This window comes from Amblyraja radiata, chromosome 7 (assembly GCF_010909765.2).
Source record: "Amblyraja radiata isolate CabotCenter1 chromosome 7, sAmbRad1.1.pri, whole genome shotgun sequence".
Lineage (NCBI taxonomy): Eukaryota > Metazoa > Chordata > Chondrichthyes > Rajiformes > Rajidae > Amblyraja > Amblyraja radiata.
Window position 1 is genome coordinate 80,188,241 of NC_045962.1, and position 25,918 is coordinate 80,214,158.

The window sequence follows — 25,918 nt, forward strand, 5'->3', positions numbered from 1 at the left end:
CGCAGTGTTAAACTTGATTAACATTGTTAGAAATCTCATTTATTTCATTTTGGGACATATGACAACAAAAACATTCTTGCCTTTTGACTCTTGACTCTCTAGGGAAGGTAAGCCGGGACCAGCCAGCGTTGTTATTACTAGTCCATTAACACAATTGGTATACCATTACTATCACCAAAAGAGAATATTACGATCTATTCGCCTTAAATTGTGGACGCAGCCCAGACCATCACACAAACCAACCTCCCTTCTATTGACTCCATTTACTGTATACCTCACGCTGCCTCGGCAAAGCTAGCAGCATGATTACGGACGAGTTGCACCTTGTCCACTCCCTCTTCTCCCTCCCCTCTGGGAAAAATATAGAAATGTGACATTTCCCTATGATCCAGAAATACTGGCTGACCCACACACCTCCTGATTCAGGGACAGTTTCTTCCCAGCTGCTATCAGGCAACGGAACCATCCTACCACAACCAGAGTCCTGACCTACTATCTACCTCATTGGAGACACTCGGACTATCTTTAATCAGACCTTACTGGCTTCATCTTGCACTAAACCTTAATCCCCATATCATACACTCCGTACACTGTGAATGGCTCGATTATAATCATGTATTGTCTTTCCGCTGACTGGTTAGCGCGCGACAAAAGCCTTTCACTGTACCTCGGTGCACGTGAGAATAAATTAAACTATATTTTAAATCCATGTATTCCCGCTATTCCCTTTATCATGTATCTGTACACTGTGGATGGCTCAATTGTAATCGTGTATTGTCTTTCTGCGGGCTGGTTAGCGCGCAACAAAATCTTTTCACTGTACCTCGGTACACGTGACAATAAACTAAACTGAACAAAAGGAACTGCGAATGCTTGTTTAAGGGTCTGTCCCACATTCATGACCTAATTCACGACCTCTGCCAAGTTTGCCCTCGACTCATACTCGCACCATGGTCGTCACGAGTTCGTAGGAGGTCGTAGGCAGGTCGTAGCAGGCCGTGATGCTAGTCGTAGGTACTCGTGGCATCAAGTAGGTCGGAGCGTTTTTCTAGCCTGATGAAAAATGTCCACGAGTCAAAAAAGGTTGTGAATTAGGTCGTGAAAGTGGGACAGGCCCTTTACTCTGAGCTCTCGACCAGATTGCTCTGTGATGTTCTTTTGGAAAGTCTAAAAGTCGGAGTTTCAGGATAGAGCATTGGCCATTTAGCATTGATGTATAGTAAGCATTATGTTAGGTGTTTTTTTTTAAACTTTGGAACTTCAAGCCCCAGGGAGTGTACCTGTGTTCGTACAATCTAATACAACATTCAAGACTGAAGCTAAGACGTTTTGGAGCACCAAAAGGATTGAAAGGATTGGGAATAAGAATGGAATGTAAAGGCAATATCAACGGCTTCAGAGTCTTCTCGGCTTATTTCAATTCCTACGGGTCGCATCCTGGCCACTCCCTCTTCTCCCCTCTCACATCGGGCAAAAGGTGTAGAAGTGTGAAAACGCACATCTCCAGGTTCAGGGACAGTTTCTTCCCAGCTGTTATCAGGCATCTGAATCATCCTACCATAACCAGAGAGCAGTGCTGAACTACTGTCTACCTCATTGGTGACCCTCGGACGATCTTTGATCGGACTTAAGTTTAGTTTTTAGTTTAATTTAGAGATACAGCATGGAAGCAGGCCTTTCGGCCCATCACGAATGTGCTAACCAGTGTTTGCTGCACATTAACACTATCCTGGCTTCACTGGCTTTACCTTGCATTAAACATTATTCCCTTATCATGTAACTCCACACTGTAAATGGCTCGGTTGCAATCATGTATTGTCTTTCTGCTGACTGGTTAGCACCCAACAAGAGCTCTTCACTGTACCTTGGTGCGCGTGACAATAAACTAAACTGATCCGATGTTAATTTTCTTACTGAGACAGCTATTTGCCATCTCCAAAAATGAATATTGTAATCTACAAAGTCTCCTTGAATTGTGGACGCAGCCCAGACCATCACACAAACCAACCTTCCTTCCATTGGCTCCATTTACATCTCACGCTGCCTCGACAAGGCCAGCAGCATAATCAAGGACAAGTCGCACCCTGGTCACTCCCTCTTCCCCCTTCAGGCAAAAGGTATAGAAGTGTGAAAACGCACGCCTCCAGATTCAGCGATAGTTTCTTCCCAGCTGTTATCAGGCAACTGAGTCATAGAAACATAGAAACATAGAAAATAGGTGCAGGAGGAGGCCATTCGGCCCGTCGAGCCAACACCACCATTCATTGTGATCATAGCTGATCGTCCCCAATCAATAACCCGTGCCTGCCTTCTCCCCATATTCCTTGATTCCACTAGCCCCGAGAGCTCTATCTAATGCGGCTTTTACACGGGGCGACTTGACGCAAGAGTTAACCAGAGTTCAACATCGTGGGAACCTCGTGCGATAACAGTACGGCATTCGTGGACCACCGTGGACCACCGTAGCGCTAACGGCAGGTCATCGTGTAACTTGGTCACTCGGGAGAAAATTCAAGAAAGTTTGAATTTCTCCAAGAGTGACTTGTACACTTGTGGTTGAGTATTGCAACATTATATGAACGTAGTGGCCAGTGCGATATCCGTGCGATATCCGTAATAACTCTTGCGGGTACCGTGGGAACTCCTGCGAACGGTGAACCCGGAAGCTGGACAGAGGGGACAGAAGGTGATTAAAAATTATCTTCAGTGGGATTGAATTTAAAAAATAAATAAAAATAAAGATTTACATCCGCATATGGACATCAACTTATTCATGAGTTATGTTAATGAGATTCAAGAAAATAACTATAATCTTTAAAAGGGACTTTAAAAGGGACTTTACTGAAAGGTTACGCATTTTTATGGTCCGTGAGATATTTTTCACATGTACTTCTTTGAGAGATACAGGTCGGAGTCCTCGTGTCCAGGGGTCCGGAACGCTACCAATCAATGTTGTGCAGAGACCCGTGTAATTAAGGAGTGAACTGCACATGCTGGTTTAAACCGAAGACAGACACAAAAAGCTGGAGTAACTCAGCGAGTCAAGCAGCATCTCTGGAGAAAAAACGCTGATGTTTCGGGACGAGACACATCTTCAGACTCAATTCCGATTAGGATGTCTGAAGAAGGGCTCCGATTCGAATCGTCACCTATTCTTTTTCTCCAGAGATGATGCCTGACCCGCTGACTTACTCCAGCTTTTTATGCTTTTCTTCCCAGATCTGACTTACCTGCTGAGTTACACCAACATTTTGTGTCCTTCTGTGCGTATTAACCAGCATTAACCAGCGTCTGCAGTTCCTTTAGACATTACATAACTTCAGATTTTAGAGATATAGCGCGTGGGAACTTCTGCGAACGGTAAACCCGGAAGCTGGACAGAGGGGACAGAGGGTGACTAAAAAAGGTGGTCTCAAAAGGACACATGGGAACATGTGTCCTTCGAGGACGTCCCACCTAATTGTCATTGTTGGATAATCTTTTTAACAGGAACACTTGCAGAGATGGCTCCCAGAAAATCTCAAAGGAAGGGGGTAAAGCGGGTCAGAGATGTTTTTGCCATGCAGGAGAATGAGGAGGAGACGCAGCAAGAGAGACAGGTGGAGAGGCAACAGGAGATGCCACAGATAACACTGCCTGTGGGCTCCTTGGAGCAGGGAGAGGGTGAGCAAGGTGCAATTCAGATTGCCTCCCCAGTAGCCGTTGTAGGAATAGCCTCTACAGACGCTTATGTAAAGGGAAGATGGCAGAAGGTAAAGTCATATAACTTCACCAGGGAACAAGAGGGGGAACTGGTAGAATGGTTCCAATTTAACGAGATTCTCTACGATAAATCCAGAGAGGATTATAGAAACAGGGAGAGAAAAAGGAACCTGCTGGAGACGAAGGCTGCCGAGTTTCCCGAGTGCTCATGTGAGTTTATATAACGATATATAAGTTCATCAAGAGGAGAACCATTTAATGTTATCCAAGATTTAAAAACATACATTGCTATTGATGTAAAAGTGCTGTGTTTGCAGTTAACTTAAACTTCTCTTATAAGTCTGTCTGTCTGCCCTGCAGCTGCAAAGTAAAAAAGTCGCAGACAGCTTTTACACCCTCTGTGTTTGAAGTTTGAATCATATCTCTAAAAAAAAAAAGAGCCATAAAAAGAATTATGCATGAGGGCAGGCAATTCTCACTTGTAATGCTTGAGACTTCCTCTTAATTCTCTTTTTAATTAATCTCTCCCTTCTGCCTTCAAGCAAGCGTTTTCGATGCACATAGTGGGCAGCTGCATGCAGCGCGTCAATGAAAAAAACCAACATCCTGTACTCGAAATTATTTCGTAAAGGCATGTCTCCAAATGAGCCGATTCAACCAAGGAAGGATATATATAGTGTGTGAAAAAAAAAGTTACATAATTTGTGTCACGTGTAGTTCACGATGTTCATTCAAGATTTAACGCGACAGCTCGGGAAACGGCCAAGTCACTCGCACGAATAACATAAATGCCGAGTACCGTGGGAACTCTTTATCTACTGCCGTTATATCGTGCGAGACTCGTGCTGGACCACGACCTCTTCACTCTGGTGACATCTTGCATCAACTCGCCCAGTGAAAAGGCCCTTTAACTCTCTCTTAAATGCATCCAGTGATTTGGCCTCCACTGCCCTCTGTGGCAGGGAATTGCACAAATTCACAACTCTCTGGGTGACATTTTTTTCTCACCTCAGTCTTAAATGGCCTCCCCTTTATTCTAAGACTGTGGCCCCTGGTTCTGGACTCGCCCAACATTGAGAAAAATGTTCCTGCATCTAGCTTGTCCAGTCCTTTTATAATTGTATATGTTTCCATAAGATCCCCCTCATCCTTCTGAACTCCAGTGAATGTATCATGTATCTGTACACTTAAATTTGACAAATAAATTTGAACTTTGAACTGTGAATGGCTCGATTGTAACCATGCATTGTCTTTCTGCGGACTGGTTAGCACACAACAAAAGCTTTCCACTGTGCCTCGGTACACGTGACAATAAACTGGACTGAACTGATGTTCATTTTGTGACTTGGACAACTTTATTACTGAGCAACGATCCTTGTGCCAACATCTGTTTTTTTGTGTTAATCGTATGTTCTATGGGATAAAGCAGAAGGACTGGGAGGATGGACGGAATTTGTTTTACTTTGAGGTGCATGATTTTCTTTTTATTCACAGCCTCTGGTCACGTGATCTAGCAGGCGTGATGTTCATTAACCATGTTTTCCTTGAATTTTCTGGATGCAGAAAAGGAGAATGAAGTCGAAGTTTAGTTTAGTTTAGTTTAAAGATACAGCAACACATATACAGAGAGATACAGATATTTTGGCACACTGAGTCCTTGCCGACTAGCAAACCCCACATACCAAAGGGCCTGGCCCACTTTCATGACCTAATTCACGACCTTTTTCACTCGTGGACATATTTCATCATGTTGAAAAAACTCCCCAACCTACTTGATGCCACGAGTACCTACAACTAGCATCACGACCTGCTATGACCTACCTACGACCTCCTACGACCTCTTGACGACCATGCTGTGAGTATGAGTCAAGAGCAAACTCGGCAGAGGTCGTGAATTAGGTGGGACAGGCCCTTAACACTACCTTACACACACTAGGGACAATTTACTTTTTTTTAATACCAAGCCAATTAACCTACAAACATGTGTTCAAGAAGGAACTGCAGATGCTGGAAGATCGAAGGTACACAAAAATGCTGGAGAAACTCAGCGGGTGCAGCAGCATCTATGGAGCGAAGGAAATAGGTGATGTTTCGGGCCGAAACGTCACCTATTTCCTTCGCTCCATAGATGGTGCTGAACCTACAAACATGTACGTCTTTGGAGTGTGCGAGGACATCCCGGAGAAAACCCACACAGGTCACGGGGAGTAGTTACAAACTCCGTACAGACAGCACCCGTTGTCAGGATCAAACCCGGGTCTCTGGCTCTGTGAGGCAGCAACTCTACCACTGCGCCACCGTGCCGCCCGATATCTAATGTTTTTATTCTTTTTAATTACAGGTGGGCCGGCCACAAGACAGAAAGGGTTCATTGGGTGCATTCGAGCTTTGCAGTTGAATGGGGTGAACCTTGATCTGGAAGAACGGGCCAAAATGACTCCTGGAGTCAGGCCGGGCTGCCCAGGCCACTGCACGAGTTATGGCAACCTGTGTCACAATGGAGGGAGATGCATAGAGAAATACAACGGCTATTCGTGCAACTGCACTCCTTCTGCCTATGATGGGCCCTTCTGCAAGACAGGTAAGTGGAGAACAGACACACCAGCCTGGAGTATTCTTCTTCTTCTTGCGTATGGCGTGCACAGCCTAAAGATGTAGATCAAAGGTGGCAATAACGCCAGGACAGCATCAGTTACTGGGTGGATGGGCTTTGATGCCACCAGGGAAAAGCCTCAGTGGGCAGTCATTCACGATGTGTGGGATGGTCTAGACTGGATGTCCGCAGTCGCAAGCAGGACTGTCTGTCATCCCCCACTTATGCAGGTGGTGGGCTGTTCTTGCATGGAGGGTGCGGATTCTGTTCAGGGTTCGCCATTGCTTGCGATGGAGGTCAAAACCCGGTGGTTTCACTGTGGGGTGTGCGATGACATGTCCGTTGTTGGTGTTGACATCAGGATCTGCGCCACTCAGTCTCGGTCAAAGCCTTCCAGGGATTTAACGGAAGACCAGAAGGGTTTGCGGGACTTCAGGCGCATGTTGGGCAGATTGTTCAAGTCAACAACCTGGAGTGACTCAGCAGGTCCAGCAGCATCTCTGGAGATAGTAAATACAGTTGGTGTCACCGTCCCCCCCTGCCAATAATCATCTATTCAACATTTTCCTTGATCTTCGTCCCCTTGGATCTATCATTTTCACACCTTACCCTTCCATATCTCGGTGTTTCCCTCTCCCCCTGACTCTCGTTCTGAAGAAGGGTCTCGATCCAATTCGCCACCCACTCCTCCTCTCCAGAGATGCTGCATTGTCCCACTGGGTTACTCCAGCATTGTTGTGTCAATCTTCAGTTAGTCCCATGTTGGTGTCGGCATCAGCTCGCTGCTGCATCTGCAAGGTTGGCAAGTTCAAATCTTCCTCCAGAGACTTTGAGCACAAAATCCAGGCAGACATCACGGTGCAGGGAGGATGTGGAGCTGTTTGATATGCCGCCTTGCAGAACAGCCGTTAAACCAAGGCCCTGTCACCGCCTCTGGGGAACGCAAAGACCCCGTGGGAATACTCAAAGGGAGCGATGGTATTCTCGTGGTGTCAGCCAGTTACCCAGCAACAAATATTTTCCTACTTTACAGCAGTGGTGACATTGAATTGGCGTGTAATTCATTTTTATAAGTTCTAAAAGCAGAATTAGGCCATTCGGCCCATCAAGTGTACTCCGCCATTCAATCATGGCTGATCTACCTTTCCCTCTCAATTCCATTCTCCTGCCTTTGCCCCATAATCGCTGACACACGTACTAATCAAGAATCTGCCAATCGCTGCCTTAAAAATATGCATTGACTTGGCCTCCACAGCCATCTTTGGCAATGAATTCACTACCCTTTAACTGTAGAAATTCCTCAATTTCTCCTTTCTAAAGGTACGTCCTTTAGATTTGGGTCTATGTTGTCTGGTTCTAGACTCTCCCACTGGTGGAATCAATCTTTCTGCATCCACTCCATACAGGCCTTTCACCATTGGGTAAGTTTCATGAGGGGACCCCTCATCCTTCTAAACTCCAGTGCGTACAGGCCCAGTGCCGTCAAACGCTCATCATGCCCCCGCCTGCCCACGTTTGGCCCATATCCTTCTGATCCTTTCCTGCCCATGTACCTGTCAAAATGTCTTCTGGAGGACAAGCCAGTAATTTCATCGTCATTATCTCTGAGGCTTGTCTACATTCCTGGAACATAAAGTTAGTACTGCTGCATTGTAGCACCAGGGACCCAGATACATTCCTGACTTTGAGTGTTGTCTGCTTGGAGTATGTATGTTCGCACTGTGTTTGCTTGGGTTCATTTGGGAGGTCTCGTCTCCTACAGCCTTTTCAAGTTGTGCACGCTGGTTAATTGATCCTATTCCAGGTATGTAATGAAAATAACCAAAGGACAATGGAAGGAGAAGTAAGAGAAAATAGTTTCGAGAGAGAGAGAAATACAACATCGTATGAGGGGATCTTATGGGAACATATAAGATTATTAGGGGATTGGAGACGCTAGAGGCAGGAAACATGCTCCCGATGTTGGGGGAGTCCAGAACCAGGGGCCACAATTTTAAGAATTTTAAGGGGTAGGCCATTTAGATCGGAGATGAGGTAAAACGTTCTCACCCAGAGAGTTGTGAATCTGTGGAATTCTCTGCCTCCGAAGGCAGTGGAGGCCAATTCTCTGGATGCTTTCAAGAGAGAATTAGATAGAGTTCTTAAAGATAGCGGAGTCAGGGGATATGGGGAGAAGGCAGAAACGGGGTACTGATTGTGGATGATCAGTCATGATCACATAGAAACATAGAAAATAGGTGCAGGAGTTGGCCATTCGGTCCTTCGAGCCTGCACCGCCATTCGATATGATCATGGCTGATCATCCAACTCAGTATCCCATCCCTGCCTTCTCTCCATACCCCCTGATCCCTTTAACCACAAGGGCCACATCTAACTCCCTCTTAAATATAGCCAATGAACTGCCTTCTGTGGCAGAGAATTCCACAGATTCACCACTCTCTGTGTAAAAAATGATTTTCTCATCGGTCCTAAAAGACTTCCCTCTTATCCTTAAACTGTGACCCCTAGTTTAACATCACAGTGAATGGCGGTGCTGGCTCGAAGGGCCGAATGGTCTACTCCTGCACCTATTGTCTATTGTCCATTGTCTAACATGGTAATTGGCCGTTCAGCCCACTGTGTCATGCTGACCTGTTCACACTACTTCTATGTTCTACCAGAGTGCTTATGTATGGTGATACTTCTACTTAACTTCACTGTATCTCGGTACATGTGACAAATAGAACCATGTTATCCCACTATCTCCTCCACTCCCTTCACATGCAGGGCAATTTCGTCCAGAGGCCAATTAACCTACAAACCCTGCACGTCTTTGCGACGTGGGAAGAAACCCTTGCATCCGGAGGAAACCCACACAGTCACAGGGAGAAGGTGCAAACTCCACACAGGCAGCAGCCGAGGTCAGGATCGAACCCGGGTCGCTGGCTCTGTGAGGCAGCATCTTCATCGGCTGGGCCATCCCAAACTGCACGGTTTTGGTCTGCACCATGACTGTAGTGTTACAGGGAGAAAACAAAAGGGTGATGGGTTTCATGGGATTGCTCTACGGGGAACCAGGACCACCCCTCTTAGCCCTATCATCCTTCAGCAACCACAGTGTTTTGCAGTGCTTTAGTTTAGGTTAACGATACAGCGCGGGAAGAGGCCCTTCGGCCCACCGAGTCCACACTGACCAACGACCCCCGCACGTTATCACTACCCGACATACACTACGGAAAAACGTTTACATTTACACCAAGCCAATGAACCTAACAAACCTGCGCGTCTTTGGAGTGTGTGATGAAACGGAAGATTTCGGAGAAATCACGGGGAGAACATACACGGGGAGAAAAGCACCCGTAGACGGGATTGAACCCGGGTCTCTGGCGCTGTCCCCTGTGCCACCAGGCCACCTTTTTTATACCACGTTTTATTGTCTTTGTTTCAATTTTTACCATCGGAATGTAATTCTTTTTTTTTGTTTTGTCGTATGTTTGAATAAGAGCAATTCTCATTGCTTCTGTTCCCTTGATGTGCTGAAGACTCTACCTGTAAAGATGGTTCAATCATTATTATAGGCTTATTGACAGAAGCAATTATAGAGGAATCATAAATCAGGCATCTAAAATTGAATTAGGGGGTGTGATAACACTTCTTTGGCTTCAGGTACCTTTAAAAAACTATCTAGTGAGACTAACTCGCTTGATTGCTTTTTATGATAACTCTACAGCAGAGAAGGATTTTAAATGCACTGATTTTCTCATCGGACTGAACTATTATCTGTTCGGGATTCAGTGATCATTTGAAAACAGATGTTGGGTGAAAGGTAATAAATAGACCTTATGGTTTTTGCAGATGCTGCTTTCCACCTTGCAGATGGTCATGTCAAGAAATAATTTGTCTTGTACCTCAGGGCGGCACAATGGTACAACTGATGGAGTTGCGGCCTTTCAGCAGCAGAGACCTGTGTTCGAACTTGATCTCGGGTGTTGCGAGTGTGGAGTTTGCACGTTCTCCCCGCAACCGTGTGGGTTTCCTCCGGGTTTCCCCCCACATCCCGAAATTATAGACAATAGACAATAGGTGCAGGAGTAGGCCATTCGGCCTTTCGAGCCAGCACCGCCATTCACTGTGATCATGGCTGATTATCCACTATCAGAACCCCGTTCCTGCCTTCTCCCCGTATCCCGTGACGCCACTATCTTTAAGAGCCCTATCTAACTCTCTCTTGAAAGCACCCAGAGAATTGGCCTCCACTGCCTTCTGAGGCACAGAATTCCACAGACTCACAACTCTCCGGGTGAAAAAGTGTTTCCTCATCTCAGTTCTAGGCTTACCTAGTGTCTTAAAAGATGAGACTGCCAGCGATCCTGTGCAAAGGTTAGAAAATGCAACGTACAAGATAAAGATGGATGAACAGTGGCAGTGACCATCTTAGTGGGCAAAGGCTTACCCCTTATTCTTAAACTGTGGCCCCTGGTTCTGGACTCCCCCGACATCGGGAACATGTTTCCTGCATCTATCGTGTCCAATGCCAATAATTTTAAATATGTTTCTAGATCCCCTCCCATCCTGTTAAATTCCAGTGAATACAAGCCCAGTCCGCGCCATTCTTTCATCATATGACAGTCCTGCCATCCCGGGAATTGACCTGGTGAACCTGCGCTGCGCTCCCTCAATGGCAAGAAGTTGCTGAAGATGGCAAATTGGGTTAGTCCCATTTACCTGCATTTGGCCCAAAGCCATAACAAGGTTGTCAAAGAGAGAAGGCAGAAGGCAGAAGGATGGGCTTGAGAGTGAAAAATAGATCAGCCATGATAAAATGACAGAGCAGAATGGCCCAATTTTGCTAGTACATCTTATGGTTTAACACTTCCTATCTTTATAAAAAAAATTCAAAGTCATAATTGTATCACGTTCTAGAGCTTCTTTTGGCAGCTCGTTTGAAACAGGGGCTACCCTTTGACCCTCTCTCACCAGTCACGGTGGGTCAGCGGTAGAGTTACTGCCTTACAGCGAATGCAGCGACGGAGACCCGGGTTCGATCCTGACTACGGGTGCTGTCTGTACGGAGATTGCACGTTCTTCCCGTGACCTGCGTAGGTTTCCTCCGAGATCTCCGGTTTCCTCCCACGCTCCAAAGACGTACAGGTTTGTAGGTTAATCGGCTTGGTATTAGTGTGAATTGTCCCTAGCGTGTGTAGGATAGTGTTAATATGCGGCAATCACTGGTCGGTGGGCTGAAAGGCCTGTTTCCACGCTGTATCTCTAAAACATTTTTTAAAAAGTGCTGTAATAGCCTGCGCAATTTTAATTGCCCACTAGTTACATGGAATATTTGCCATCGTTTATGATGGTTACTATTGTGATGATTGCACCTCTGTAGGGAGTTCCACACAGCATGACCAGATGCTGAAGTTTAAATGCCCATTTGTCAACTAAATCCCCATCATCAGTCATCGGAATATCAGATTATATCCAGTTGCAAGGTAACATCGAGAGAATTACCTGATCTTCGTCTGCAGAACAAGTGGGCAGCACGGTGGCGCAGCGGTAGAGTTGCTGCCTCACGGCGCCAGAGACCCGGGTTTGATCCTGACTACGGGTACTGTCTGCACGGGGGAGTTTGACCGTTCTCCCCGTGACCTGCGTGGGTTTTCTCCGAAATCTCCTGTCTCCTCACACATTCCAAAGACGTATAGTTTTGTAGGTTAATTGGTATAATTGCAAATTGTCCCGAGGTTTGGGTGGGATGGTGTTAGTGTTCGGGATGCGCGGGTTGGCACAGACTGGGTGGGCCGAAAGGCCTGTTTCCGCACTGTATCTCTGAACTAAACTGAACTAAACTGATGTGGTTTTAAAAGGTGAAGATTGGCAAATCCATTCCCATAGCCGACTTTCGTGGCCGATCGGCGGGTCGAAATTGCCGCCTGCGGCCGGGGGTCTGGAACTCCGGCCCGGCCGGTACCGGCAGGTTTGTTCTCACAGCCGACTTCTGCGGTTGATTTTACAGGCCGGTATCTCGGACGGCAAAACGGATAATATGGCAAGGCTCTGGAACCAAGGTTGCAAGAAAATCTGTGGTGTACCTGCATATCAGTTGGTGCAGGGGTAGTCCATTCAGCCCTTCGAGCCAGCACCACCATTCAATTTGATCATGGCTGATCATCCAGAATCGGAACCCTGTTCCTGCTATGTCCCCATGTCCCTTGATTCCGTTCGCCCCAAGAGCTATATCCAACTCTCTCTTGAATACATCCGGTGAATTGGCCTCCACTGCCTTCTGTGGCAGAGAACTATCTGGGTGAAAAGGTTTTTCCTCATCTCAGTCCTAAATGGTCCACCCCTTACTCTTAATCTATGACCCCTGGTTCAGGACATGCTGGAGCCTAATTCTGAGGCTCTTCCATTGGCTCACACTCCTCAATATTGTCAAGTTCAATTCAAGAGTAATTACTTGATAGACGTACCAGGAAGAGAACAATGAAATTCTTACTTACATTGACTTGCCTTCTTCCACAGTCTTGTCTTTCCCTCCTTGTTACATTCCCCAGAGGCCTGGATAGAGTGGATGCGGATGAGAATGTTTGGGAGAGTCCAGGACCGGAGGCAATAGCCTCAGAATAAAAGGACGTACCTTTAGAAATGAGATTTAGAAAGAAATTTATTTCATCAGAAGGTGGTGAATCTGTGGAATTCATGGCCACAGATGGCCGTGGAGGCCAAGTCGATGGATATATTTAAGACAGAAATTGACAGATTCTTGATTAGTACGGGCGTCAGGGATTATGGGTTATGGGGCGAAGGCAGGAGAATGGGGTTGAGAGGGCAAGATAGATCAGCCATGATTGAATGGCTTGATGGGCCGTATGGCCTAATTTTTCTCCGAGATCTTATGAAAGTGAATCACACACCAATTCAATGTCACCACTGTTTTAAAGTAGGAAAATATTTGTTGCTGGGTAAATGGCTGACACCATGAGAATCCCATCGCTGTCTTTGAGTATTCCCACGGGGTCTTTGCGTTCCCCAGAGGCGGTGACAGGGCTTTGGTCTTACGACCGTGTTGCAAGGCGGCATATCAAACAGCTCCACATCCTCCCGGCACCGTGCCGTCTGCCTGGATTTTGTGCTCAAAGTCTCTGGAGGAAGATTTGTACTTGCCAACCTTGCAGATGCAGCAGCGAGCTGATGCCAACACCAACATGGGACTAACTGAAGGTAGACGCAACAATTGCTGGAGTAACCCAGCGGGACAATGCAGCGTCTCTGGAGAGGAGGAGTGGGTGACTCTTCGGGTCGAGACCCTTCTTCAGACCGAGAGTCAGACACCGAGATATGGAAGGGTAAGGTGTGAAAATGAGAGATCCAAGGGGACAAAGTTCAAGGGAAATGCAGACTAGATGATTGTTAGCCAGGGATGGTGACAACTGGACCACCAGTGATTTATTCTTCCTCACTATATCACACAGGGGAAAACAAAAGTCTCTTGTTGCACAAGCAATGACATTTTCTCCTTTAGCTGACAGGGAAGCACATTTGGAAATAACATTAGCAAATATCACATCATGCCAAACCTTGGTCTCATTTTAGTTGTCCGACCTTATAACAATATAAAAGGGTGGCATCACTATTACCCATTCATTGTTGCTGATAGAAGCAAGGTATCTACTTCGAGCATGCCTTGCAAGATCAAGGGTGGCACAGTGGCGCAGTGGTAGAGTTGCTGCCTTACACCGCCAGAGACCCGGGTTTGATCCCGACTGAGGGTGCTTGTATGTACAGATTTTGTACGTTCTCCCCGTGACCTGAGTGGGTTTTCCCAGGGATCTCCAGTTTCCTCCCACATTCTAAAGATGTACAGGCTTGCAGGCTAGTTGGCTTGGTAAAAAATTGTAAATTGTCCCGAGTGTGTGTCAGGTAGTGTTAGTGTGGTCGGCGCGGACTTGGTGGGCCGAGGGTCCTGTTTCCGCACTGTATCTCCAGTCTAAAGTCTAAAGTAAAGTCACAAGTCTAATTGATTGGAAAAACACAGCTTGGAAACAGGCCCTTCGACCCACCGAGTCCGCGCTGACACTAAGAAGGGTCTCGACCCGAAACGTCACCCATTCCTTCTCTCCAGAGATGCTGCCTGTCCCGCTGAGTTACTCCAGCTAATTCCATGCTCTCCCACTTTCACAAACACTTCCTACACACCAGTCGCGATTTACAGAGGCCTGTTAACTTACAAACCCGCAAGCCTTCGGCATGTGGGAGGAAACCGGAGCTCGCGGGAGGAAAGCCACGTGGTCACAGGGAGAACGGGCAAACGCCACACAGACAGCATCCGCAGTCAGGATTAAACCTGTGTCTCTGACGATAAGAGGCTGGCAGCAGCTCTACCATCTGCGCCACTGTGTTGCCCTATGTGCCACCTTAAATGTGATAGATTGGTAGAGTAGAAGGCAGGAGTGGCTCGTCAAGAAAAATCTTCAACCTGAAACATTAAATATTTATTGCAGATGTGTACTGACCTGCTGAGTATTTCCAAATGTTTCTGTTTTTTTTAAATATTTCCAGCACCTACAGCATGGAAATAGGCCCTTCGGCCCAAATCAACTACTTCTTCTGGCAGCTTGTTCCATACACCCGCCACCATTTGTGTGAAACGGTACCCGGACGTGGCGTTGAAGGACGAGAAGCCGAAGCAAAGAAGTGTAAGCCAAATAACCGAATGGAAACAAAGCCGAAACGCCAAATAACTGAAAGCGTACAAAGCCAAAACACCAAACAACTGAGAGGGTGGGACGCATAAAAGCAAACTAACCTAAAGGGCTGGTGCCTAAAAGCAAACTCACCAAAAGGCCGCTCTGCCGCTCTGCCAACTCACCGAAAGGCTGCGTTGCCTACAAACCAACTCACCGAGTGGCTGCTCTGCCGAAAAGTCAAATAACGGACATGACGTCGCCGGGGGGGTGCCGGGACTTGTCAGTGGTTGGTTCAGACCCCCGCGTCCATCACTTCACTGGCCGATGGAGATGGGAGGGTGGGGGTCATTTTCCCGCACAAGCCATTGGAGCGCATCCCTCGGGACAGCCCCCACTCTCCCACGGCCACGGCCGCCCTCCGCCTCGCCTCCCCCGTGGGGCCGCACTGTGACGGGCTGTGTGTCGGCAGCGCCGGGTGGAGCAGATGTGTGGAACAGGCTAGTCCCTCCGCCCACCCAGAGTCACTGACCGCCAACCCCAACATCAGGGTGATTCACCCCCCCCCCCGACTCCAACCCACACCGAGTGATTCACCCCCCAGCCCGGCTGCGGGGTGAATCACTAGTAAATCACTTTTAAAACATGGGGGGGTGGACACAAATTCCCTGGCGGGCTGATGACAAGTGTGCATGGCAACAAACAATTTTATCTCCTCCCACTCTCCCACCCCCCCCCCCGCCTCTTGACAACAAGAAGCACGTTTTTGTTTAAACACAGTAATACCGTCTGGTTGCCTGCGTAACGCACACAAGCTCCCATGCTATAAACACCAGATAATCTGTAATCTGTTTTAACTGAAGAAGCTGGAGTAACTCAGCAGAACAGGCAGCATCACTGGATAGAAGGAATGGGTGGCGTTTCGGGTCTAGACCATTCTTCAGACCTGAAGACTGCGTCTGAAGGGTCTCGACCTGAAACGCCACCTATTCCTTCTAGCCAGAGATGCTGCCTGGCCCACTGAGTCACTCCAGCATTTTGTGTCCATCTTTGGTGTGACAGTTGTCTCATTTCATCGGCTGAGACTGAAGAATGAGGCGGATGGCGAGCCGTGGGAGATTGGGGGCTGTCCCGAGGGATGGTCTCCTTTGGCCGCTTACAATTGGTGCTTGGGGTCAGAGTGCACAGTCACCTATAGCTTGTGTGGGAAATTGACCCCCACCCTCCCATCTCTATCGGTCAGTGACGTGATTGACACGGGGGTCTGGACCAATCGCTGACAAGTCCCGCACCTCCCCCCCCCCCCCCCCGCGACATCATATCCATTATTTGACTTTTCGGCAGGACGGCCATTCGGTGAGTTGGCTTGTAGGCAACATAGCCTTTCGGTGAGTTGGCGTTTTGCCAGAGCGGCCTTTCGGTGAGTTTGCTTTTAGGCATCCCCCACTTTCAGTTAGTTGGCGTTTCGGCTTCGTACGCCTTTGATTATTTGTGAGTTGGCTTCGTTTCCGTCCAGTTATTTGGCTTCCACTTCTTTGCTTCGGCTTCTCGTCCTTCGATGCCACGCCTGCACACGGTGTGAAAAAGTTACCCCTCGGTTTCCTATTAAGTCTTTTTCCCTTAACCTTGAACCTACGGCCCCTGGTCCTCGATTCCCCTACTCTGGACAAGAGATTCTGTGCATCTACCGATCTATTCCTCTCATGATTTTGTACACCTCTATAATATCACCCCTCATCCTTCTGCGCTCCATGGAAAAGAGACCCAGCCTACCCAACCTCTCCCTATGGCTCACACCCTTTGATCCTGGCAACATCCTCGTAAATCTTTTCTGAACCCTTTCAAGCTTGACAAGATCTTTCCCATAACATGGTGCCCAGAACTGAACACAATATTCTAAATGCGGTCTCACCAACATCTTATACATTTTGCCAATATCCCACTAAACCTTTCCTATCCACGTACCTGTCCAGATGTCTTTTAAATGCTGTTATAGTACCTGCCTCAACTACCTTCTCTGGCAGCTCATTACATAGACCCACCACTCTCAGTGAAAAATTTCCCCTCAGGTACCTAATAAATCTTTTCCCCCTCACCTTAAACCTATGTTCTCTGGTTCTGATTCCCCACTCTGGGTAAAAGACTGTGCATTTACCTTATCCACAGTATTCCTTTCATGATCTTTTACACCTCTATAAGATCACCCCTCACCCATCTTCGCTCCAAGGAATAAACTCCCAGCCTGACTAACCTCTCTCTATATCGCCCAGGGCCTCAAATCCTGGCAACATCCTTGTAAATCTTTGCCCTCTGCATCTCCAATTTTTTTTTTGATTTCCGAAAAGCCTGGCACAGAGGCGTCGCTGGTAGAGTTGCTGCCTCACGGTGCTGGAGACCCGCGTTCGATCCCGAGTACGGGTGCTGTCTGTACGGAGTTTGTACCTTCTCCCCGAGATCTGCGTGGGTTTTCTCCGCGATCCTCCGAGATCTTCGGCTTCCTCACACACTCCAAAGGCATCCAGGTTAATTGGCTCGATTAATTGGCTTGATAAAAATGTAAAATTGTCCAAGTTGACGATATGCAGAGTACTGCCCTGCCGACTACAACATTCAGAAGGTTCGATCCTGAACTCAGGTATGGTCTGTGTGGAGTTTGCACGTTCTCCCTGTGACCGCTTGCGGGTTTTCTCCGTGTGTTCCGGTCTCCTCCCACATCTCAATGACGTATGGCTCTGTACATTAATTGACCCCAAGTGTGTCGGGAGTGGATGCGGAAATGTGATAACATAGATCCAGTGAGAACGGGCGATCGATGGTCGGCGTGGACTCAGTGGTCCAAAGGTCTAGTTTCACGCTGGGTCTCTAAACTAATCACTGATATCAAGATAATATAGCGTGAGGCTGTGGAGGCCAAATCCATGGATAATGTTAAGGCACAGATTGTCAGATTCTTGATTAGTAAGTGGGTCCGGGTTTATGGGGCAAAGGCAGGAGAACGGGGTTGAGAGGGAAAGATAGAGCAGCCATGATGGTATGGCGGAGTAGAGTTGATGGGCCGAATGGCCTAATTCTGCTCCAAGAACTAATGCTGCAGTAAAATAGACACTAATCTCTTTCTTTACAGAGGTTTCTGCCTTCTTTGAGGTCGGGACGTCTCTGATCTACAACTTTCAGGAGTTTTATGGGATTGCCAAGAACTTAAGTGCGCACTTGTCTGCCATCTACATGGACAAAACTATATCCACGGAGAATACAGCTTTCAGTTTCCGAACAACCCAGGCTCCCACCGTCCTCCTCTATATTGACACGTACCACGATGAATACTTGGCTGTGCTGTTACAGCAAAATGGTAAGTTAAGTGTTAAATCAAACCTTATACACCAAATGAATACTCAGAAAGCTCTGATTCAATTGTTACTGCTCTTCCATGCACGGTGATCAATGTGTCCTTGCTAAAATTGTTGGTCAAATGTTTTCTCGCCCAGATTGTCCAGTGAAATAGGTTGCAGTCTTCTTCTTCTATTGCGTTTGAGGCAGCAAAGTCTGCAGCAGGGAGATGCCATCCGGTTCGACATCCATAGGTGCCCGCCCTAAAAAGGGCGCATGCTCCTGGTTGGCGCCAAGCTGCGGCGCTGCTGCGGTCTCTGTTTGTTGTCGTTGGCCTGGCTGAGGTCAGTTCACAGGGGCTCATTCACCACGGGGAGGTCGACAACATGAGCCCCATGGGTTGCTATGATTATTGCAACCTCTGGGGCAGAAGGATGATTTAAGACTCAAGATTCAAGAGAGTTTATTGTCATGTGTCCCAGATAGGACAATGAAATTCTTGCTTTGCTTCAGCACAACAGAATATAGTAGGCATAAATAAATACAGAACAGATCAGTATGACCATATACTATTGAATATATATATACACATATAAATAATCAGATAGAGTGCAATGGACTTTTTATGTTCCGAGTTTTGATTGAGTTGAGTTTAATAGCCTGATGGCTGTGGGGAAGTGGCTATTCCTGAACCTGGATGTTGCAGATTTCAGGCTCCTGTACGTTCTACCTGAAGGCAGCGGGGAGATGAGTATGTGGCCAGGATGGTGTGGGTCCTTGATGATGTTGGCAGCCTTTTTGAGGCAGCGACTGCGATAGATCCCCTCGATGGTAGGGAGGTCAGAGCCAATGATGGACTGGGCAGTGTTTACAACTTTTTGAAGTCTTTTCCGCTCATGGGTGCTCAAGTAGCAGAACCAAGCCATGATGCAACCAGTCAGCATGCTCTCTACTGTGCACCTGTAGAAGATCGAGAGTCCTCCTTGACATACCGACTCTCCGTAATCTTCTCAGGAAGTAGAGGCGCTGATATGCTTTCTTTATAATTGCATCAGTGTTCTCGGACCAGGAGAGATCTTCAGAGATGTGCACGCCCAGGAATTTGAAGCTCTTGACCCTCACCACCATCGACCCGTTGATATAAACGGGACTATGGGTCCCCATCCTACTCCTTCCAAAGTCCACAATCAATTCCCTGAGTTATTGTGCTGGCACCATTTGGTCAAACGGTTGATCTCACTTCTATACTCCATCAGTGATACGTCCCACAACAGTGGTGTCGTCAGCGAACTTGATGAAAGATGAGAGGGGATCATATTGAAACATATAAGATTATTAAGGATTTGGACTCGCTAGAGGCAGGAAACATGTTCCCGATGTTGGGGGAGTCCAGAACCAGGGGCCACAGTTTAAGAAAAAGGGGTAAGCCATTTAGAACCGAGATGAGGAAACATTTTTTCACACAGAGAGTTGCGAGTCTGTGAAATTCTCTGCCTCAGAGGGCGGTGGAGGCCGGTTCTCTGGATACTTTCAAGAGAGAGCTAGATAGGGCTCTTAAAGATAGCGGAGTCAGGGGATATGGGGAGAAGGCAGGAAAGGGGTACTGTAGTTGTAGTTGATCTGCCATGATCACATTGAATGGCGGTGCTGGGTCGAAGGGCCGAATGGCCTACTCCTGCACCTATTGTCTATTGTCTATTCAACAGTCTTTCAAAACAGTTTCACCAAACCCAAACTTAAGCACAGTTGCTTTCCAAGTGAGCGTTAGATTTGTTTCTTGGGGCTAAGGGAATCGTGGGATGTGGGGAAAAAGCCGGAACGGGATACTGATTTTGGATGATCAGCCATGGCTCAAAGGGCCGAATGGTCGACTCCTGCACCTATTTTCTATGTTTCTATGCTCAGGTACATGTCCCTTGGCTATAGAACACAGAACATGGGTGGCATGGTGGTGCAGCGGTAGAGTTGCAGCCGTATAGAGCCAGAGACCTGTGTTCAATCCTGACCTCAGGTGCTTCTCTGTTCGGAGTCTGTACATTCTCCCTGTGACCGCATGGGGTTTTCTACAGGTGCTCCGGTTTCCTCCCACACTCCAAAGACATGCAAGTTTGTAGGTTAATTGGCTTCTGTAAAACTTTTAAATTGTCCCTGTGTGTTGGAGAGTGTTAGTGTGCGGGGATCGATGGTCGGCGCAGTCTCGGTGGGCTGAAGGGCCTGTCACAGTGCATCTGTGTAAATGGTTATTGATTCATTATTAGACACAAAATGCTGGAGTAACTCAGTGGGTCAGGCAGCATCTCTGGAGAACATGGCTCGGTGACATTTCGGGTCAGGACCCTTCTCGAGACTCACCACGGGTATTGAGTACTGCACACTCTTTTCGGCCCCCCTTCGGTCATGGCTGACCATGGGTGTCTCCAGGGTGCTATTCCCTATATGGAGGACGCCTATGCATGACTTTGTTTGACGTGGGGAGACTGGTGCACAGACAGCCACCCCAACGGTCCTTGATAGATCTGGGTCAGGATCCAGTAACATGGAGTCCAAGACGACCGGAGACCCTTTTCTGCTGCAACCTTCATCCGCCTTCCCAGCCGTTGTGACGCTCCATTAAGGTCAGCCATCGTCCTCCACCTGTTCCACCGTTGAGGTCTTACTCCCCTCTACGATTTATTAATGATAGGCGAAGGTTACCATCCTAAAATTGATTGATTACGGGTAAGTTTCCAGACATTCTGCAGTCAATAGACAGAAAAAAAAATAATCTAATGGGCGCATCATTGAAATGTGTTTTTGCTGTAACTTAACTTACTTGTGCACAGCTTTCTTGCTATTCCTAAGCCTCACTAGATCAATGATTTTAAAACCATTGTTTTGTCAGCTGTGTCTCTCTGGTTAGATATATCAAAAATAAAAGTGTTATCAATTTGTAAAGGAAGCAGTGAAGTGTATCATAGATTAATAGCCTTGTCGTGTTTTTTCATATACAAACATTTTTTTTGAGAGGAAAGACATTTCCTAAGAGAGGAGTGGTTCTTATAGAAACATATAAAATTATACATAAGGACTGGATAAGCTAGATGCAGGAAAAATGTTCCCAATGTTGGGCGAGTCCAGAACCAGCGGCCGCAGTCTAAGAATAAAGGGGAGGCCATTTAAAACTGAGAGAGTTGTGAATTTCTGGAATTCTCTGCCACAGAAGGCAGTGGAGGCCAATTCACTCGATGCATTTAAAAGAGAGTTAGATCGAGCTATTGGGGCTAGCGGAATCATGAGATATGGGTAGAAGGAGGGCACGGGTTACTGATTGTGGATGATCATCCATGATCACAATGAATGGCGGTGCTGGCTCGAAGGGCCAAATGGCCTCCTCCAGCACCTATTTTCTAGGCACAGCCTCAAAATGCCAGACACCCTGGTTCGATCCTGACCTGGTTCGTGCTGTCTGTAGGGAGTTTGCACGTTCTCCCCGTGAATCTGTGTGGGTTTTTCCCGAGAACACTGGTTTCCTCCCACACTCCAAAGACGTGCGGGTTTGTAGGTTAATTGTCTTTCATAAAATTGTAAATTGTCCCCAGTGTGTGCAGGATATTGTTAGTGCATGGGGATCGCTGGTCGGCACTGCCTCAGTGGACCGCAGGGCCTGTTTCTGCACTGGATCTCTGAAGTTGGATCTCCCTTAGTATGGAAGAAATGCTTACTGGCACCTGAACTATACTCTGCTCCAGCCTCCTGTTTCTACCTTAAGATCTGCCTTAAGATTGTATCATTTCTCCATATTTTGTTTTGGCAATCACATTCAGAAACTCACAGGCTTCTGTGAGATTCTCTTGGAGATGTGTGCAATTATGTCAAGATAATATCGCAAATGTCAAGATAATATAGCAAGTCACTGGCAAATGTCATTGCCAACCAGCAGCAGGGCAAACATTGTCGATGATTCTTGCTTGCATCATGCAGTATTATCTTAATATCAGTGATCATCTATCATGTATATATTTCTGAAGAAGTCAGAAGAAGGGTCTCGTCCTGAAACATTGCCTGTCTATTCCCTCCAGAAATGTTGCCTGACCCGTTGAATTACTCCAGCACTTTTTCATAGAGTCATAGAATCTTATGGGGCTGTCCCACTGTACGAGCTAATTCAGAAATTCTCCCGAGTTTCCCCTGATTCGAACTCGGTGAATTACGGTAATGGCCACTCGTAGGTACTCGGGGCTCTCGTGGACATTTTTCAACATGTTGAAAAATGTTCACGAGTCTTCACGAGCTCACCGCGTTTCCCAAGTACCTGCCGTTAGCGTTATGAGCCGCTAAGAGATGTCCCGAGCTCCGACGTACCCACAACGTACATTCTACGTGCTTACCACGAGTTTGATTTTTTTTTTAACTTGGGAGAGTTCTTGAATTATCTCGTACAGTTGGACAGGCCCATTACAGTGTGGAGACAGGCCCTTCGGCTCAACATGCCCACACCGACCAACGAGCCCCACCCACACGTCCCACCTGCCTGGGAAGGCCCATATCCCTCCAAACCTGTCCGATCCATGTACCTATCTAATTGTTCCATAAATGTTGCAATTGGCCCTGCCTCATCTACCTCCTCTGGCAGCACGTTCCATACACCCTTTGTGTGAAAAAGTTACCCCTCAGATTCGTATTAAATCTTTCCCCCATCACCTTAAACCTACATTCTCTATTTCTCGATTATCCTGCCCTGGGCAAGAGACTCTGTGCATCTACCCAATCTGTTCCTCTCGTGATTTTATGCACATCTATAAGATAAGGTCATAAGCTCATCACCCACACCAAATCCTGGCATCACATCACTCCAGTCCTCAAACAACTTCACTGGCTTCCCATCTCCCACCGGATCACCTACAAAATCCTGATCCTCACCTACAAAGTGATCCTGATCCTCACCAACTGGCCCCCCCATATCTCACTGACCTCCTCTCCCCCTACCAACCCTCACGGTCCCTCAGATCCACATCAGCCGGTCTCCTCTCCATCCACAAGTTCAACCTCCGCAGTTTAGGGGACAGAGCCTTCTCCAGGGCAGCTCCCAGGCTCTGGAACTCCGTCCCCCAACTGATCTGCAATTCCGTGTCCCTCACCATCTTGCAGTCCCGCCTCAAGACCCATCTCTTCACCTCTGCCTATCCTTAGCCCCACGTCCACCTCCCTTTTCATCTGTGCATTAATTGCCTTATTATTGTGTTTTGTATTGAATTCTGTCTTTACTTTGTGTACTAGTCATGTCTCTACTATTTATTTCATTCCCCTTACATGTTTTACCTCTACCTGCAAAATTTTTGTAAGGTGTCCTTGAGACCCTTGAAAGGCGCCCATAAATAAAATGTATTATTATTATTATTATTATTAGTGATAGGAGCAGTTTTAGGCTATTCGGCCCATCAAATCTACTCTGCCATTCAATCATGGCTGATCTATCTCTCCCTCCTAACCACATTCTCCTGCCTTCTCCCCATAACCTCTGACACTCGTACTAATCAAGAATCTATCAATCTCTACCTTAAAAGTATCCATTGATGGCATTCACAGCCTTCTGTGGCAAAGAATTCCACAGATTCACCATCCTCTGACTAAGGAAATACCTCCTCATCGTCCCAAAGGAACATCCTTTAAATCTGAGACATTGACCTGAGAGTCCTAGACTCTCCCACTAGTGGAAACATCCTCTCCACATACACTCTATCTAAGCCTTTCACTATTTGTGAGTCTGCCCTCATCCTTCTAAACGCCAGTGAGCACAGGCCCAGTGCCATCAAACGCTCATCATATGTTAACCCACTCATCCCTGGGATCATTCTCGTAAACCTCCTCTGTACCCTCTTCCGAGCCAGCGCATCCTTCCTCAGACATGGTGCCCTAAAGAAACTGTGTTCTTCCTAAGAATCCAGCATCTGCAGTTCTTTGTGTCCACATCTATAGGGTTATGTTGGGTTATTGCCATTTTATGCATATATATCTCTGAGTGTATATGTTTCAAACTATGAGGTTGTGATTTTTGGGAAAAACACAAAGTGCTGGAGAAACTCAGCGGGCCAGGCGGCAACAGGGGAGAGAATAGACGGACAACATTTTGGGTAGGGACCCTACTTCAGACTTGAAGAAGGGTCCCAATCTGAAGGACGTTCCTGACTTGAAATGCCATCTGTCCATTCCCTCCACAGATGCTGCCTGACCATTTGAATTCCTCCAGCACTTTGCATTTTACTCAAGATTCCTTATATTAGGTTAATTGGGTTCATTTTATTCCAATTTCCTTTTTTAATTTGCAGAAAAGCTCAGCAAGCAATGACAAAGCAGATTTGCTGACGGAAAAGTAACAGTTAGTTAATTGATAGGATATAACTCTTCTACATATATTTCTGGTGACAAGACATTGGTGAGCCATATTCATAGTATTGCGTTCAATCTAGGTCATCGTGTTACACAAAAGATATTGTTAAGCTGGAGAGGGTGCAGAGAAGATTTATGTGGACATTGCAAGGACTCGAGGGCCTGAGGTACAGGGGGAAGTTGAGCAGGCTAGGACTTTATTCCTAAGAGCTTAAGGCGGTCACGGAGGCGCAGCGGTAGAGTTACTGCCTTACAGCGAATGCAGCGCCGGAGACCCAGGTTCGATCCTGACTACAGGTGCTGCCTGTACGGAGTTTGTACATTCTCTCCGTGATCTGCGTGGGTTTTCTCCGAGATCTTCGGTTTCCTCCCACACTCCAAAGGCGTACAGGTTTGTAGGTTAATTGGCTTGGTAAATGTAAAAATTGTTCCTAGTGGGTGTAGGATGGTGTTAATGTGTGGGGATCGCTGGACGGCCGAAGGGCCTGTTTCCGCGCTGTATCTCTAAACCAAACTAAACAAGACTATGAGGGTACACAAAATTGCTGGAGGAACTCAGCGGGTGCAGCAGCATCTATGGAGCGAAGGAAATAGGCGACGTTTCGGGCCGAAACCCTTCTTCAGACTGATAGGGGGTGGGGAAAGAAAGAAGGACAAAGGGAGGAGGAGGAGGAGCCCGAGGGCGGGCGGATGGGAGGAGACAGCTAGAGGGTGAAGGAAGGGGAGGGGGGAGAGGGGGGGGAGGGGACAGCACGGGCTAGCCAAATTGGGAGAATTCAATGTTGATGCCAAGTGGACGCAAGGACCCCAGACGGAATATGAGGTGCTGTTCCTCCAATTTCCGCTGTTGCTCACTCTGGCAATGGAGGAGACCCAGGACAGAGAGGTCGGATTGGGAATGGGAGGGGGAGTTGAAGTGCTGAGCCACCGGGAGGTCAGGTAGGTTATTGCGGACTGAGCGGAGGTGTTCGGCGAAACGGTCGCCCAACCTACGCTTGGTCTCACCGATGTAAATCAGCTGACATCTAGAGCAGCGGATGCAGTAGATGAGGTTGGAGGAGATACAGGTGAACCTTTGTCGCACCTGGAACGACTGCTTGGGACCTTGAATGGAGTCGAGGGGGGAGGTGAAGGGACAGGTGTTGCATTTCTTGCGGTTGCAACGGAAAGTGCCCGGGGAGGGGGTGGTGCGGGAGGGAAGTGAAGAATTGACGAGGGAGTTGCGGAGGGAGCGGTCTTTGCGGAAGGCAGACATGGGGGGAGATGG

At 47.3% G+C, this 25,918-nt stretch overlaps 1 protein-coding gene and 1 long non-coding RNA gene across 2 annotated transcripts in view; one reads left to right on the plus strand and one right to left on the minus strand.

Annotated features, from left to right (window-relative positions):
* The window catches only part of LOC116975561 (contactin-associated protein-like 5), a 1,077,365-nt gene that overhangs the window by 927,452 nt on the left and 123,995 nt on the right, over window positions 1–25,918 (plus strand). The window contains exons 18-19 of the mRNA XM_033024848.1: window positions 6,044–6,283; window positions 18,083–18,307. Of these exons, the coding sequence (XP_032880739.1) occupies window positions 6,044–6,283; window positions 18,083–18,307 (465 nt within the window). The remainder of the gene's footprint in view (window positions 1–6,043; window positions 6,284–18,082; window positions 18,308–25,918) is intronic.
* Window positions 16,558–24,218, minus strand: LOC116975562. The gene is made up of 3 exons (XR_004412657.1): window positions 24,188–24,218; window positions 17,032–17,040; window positions 16,558–16,642 (listed from the first exon to the last, which is right to left on the minus strand). It is a non-coding gene; the product is annotated as an uncharacterized LOC116975562 (long non-coding RNA).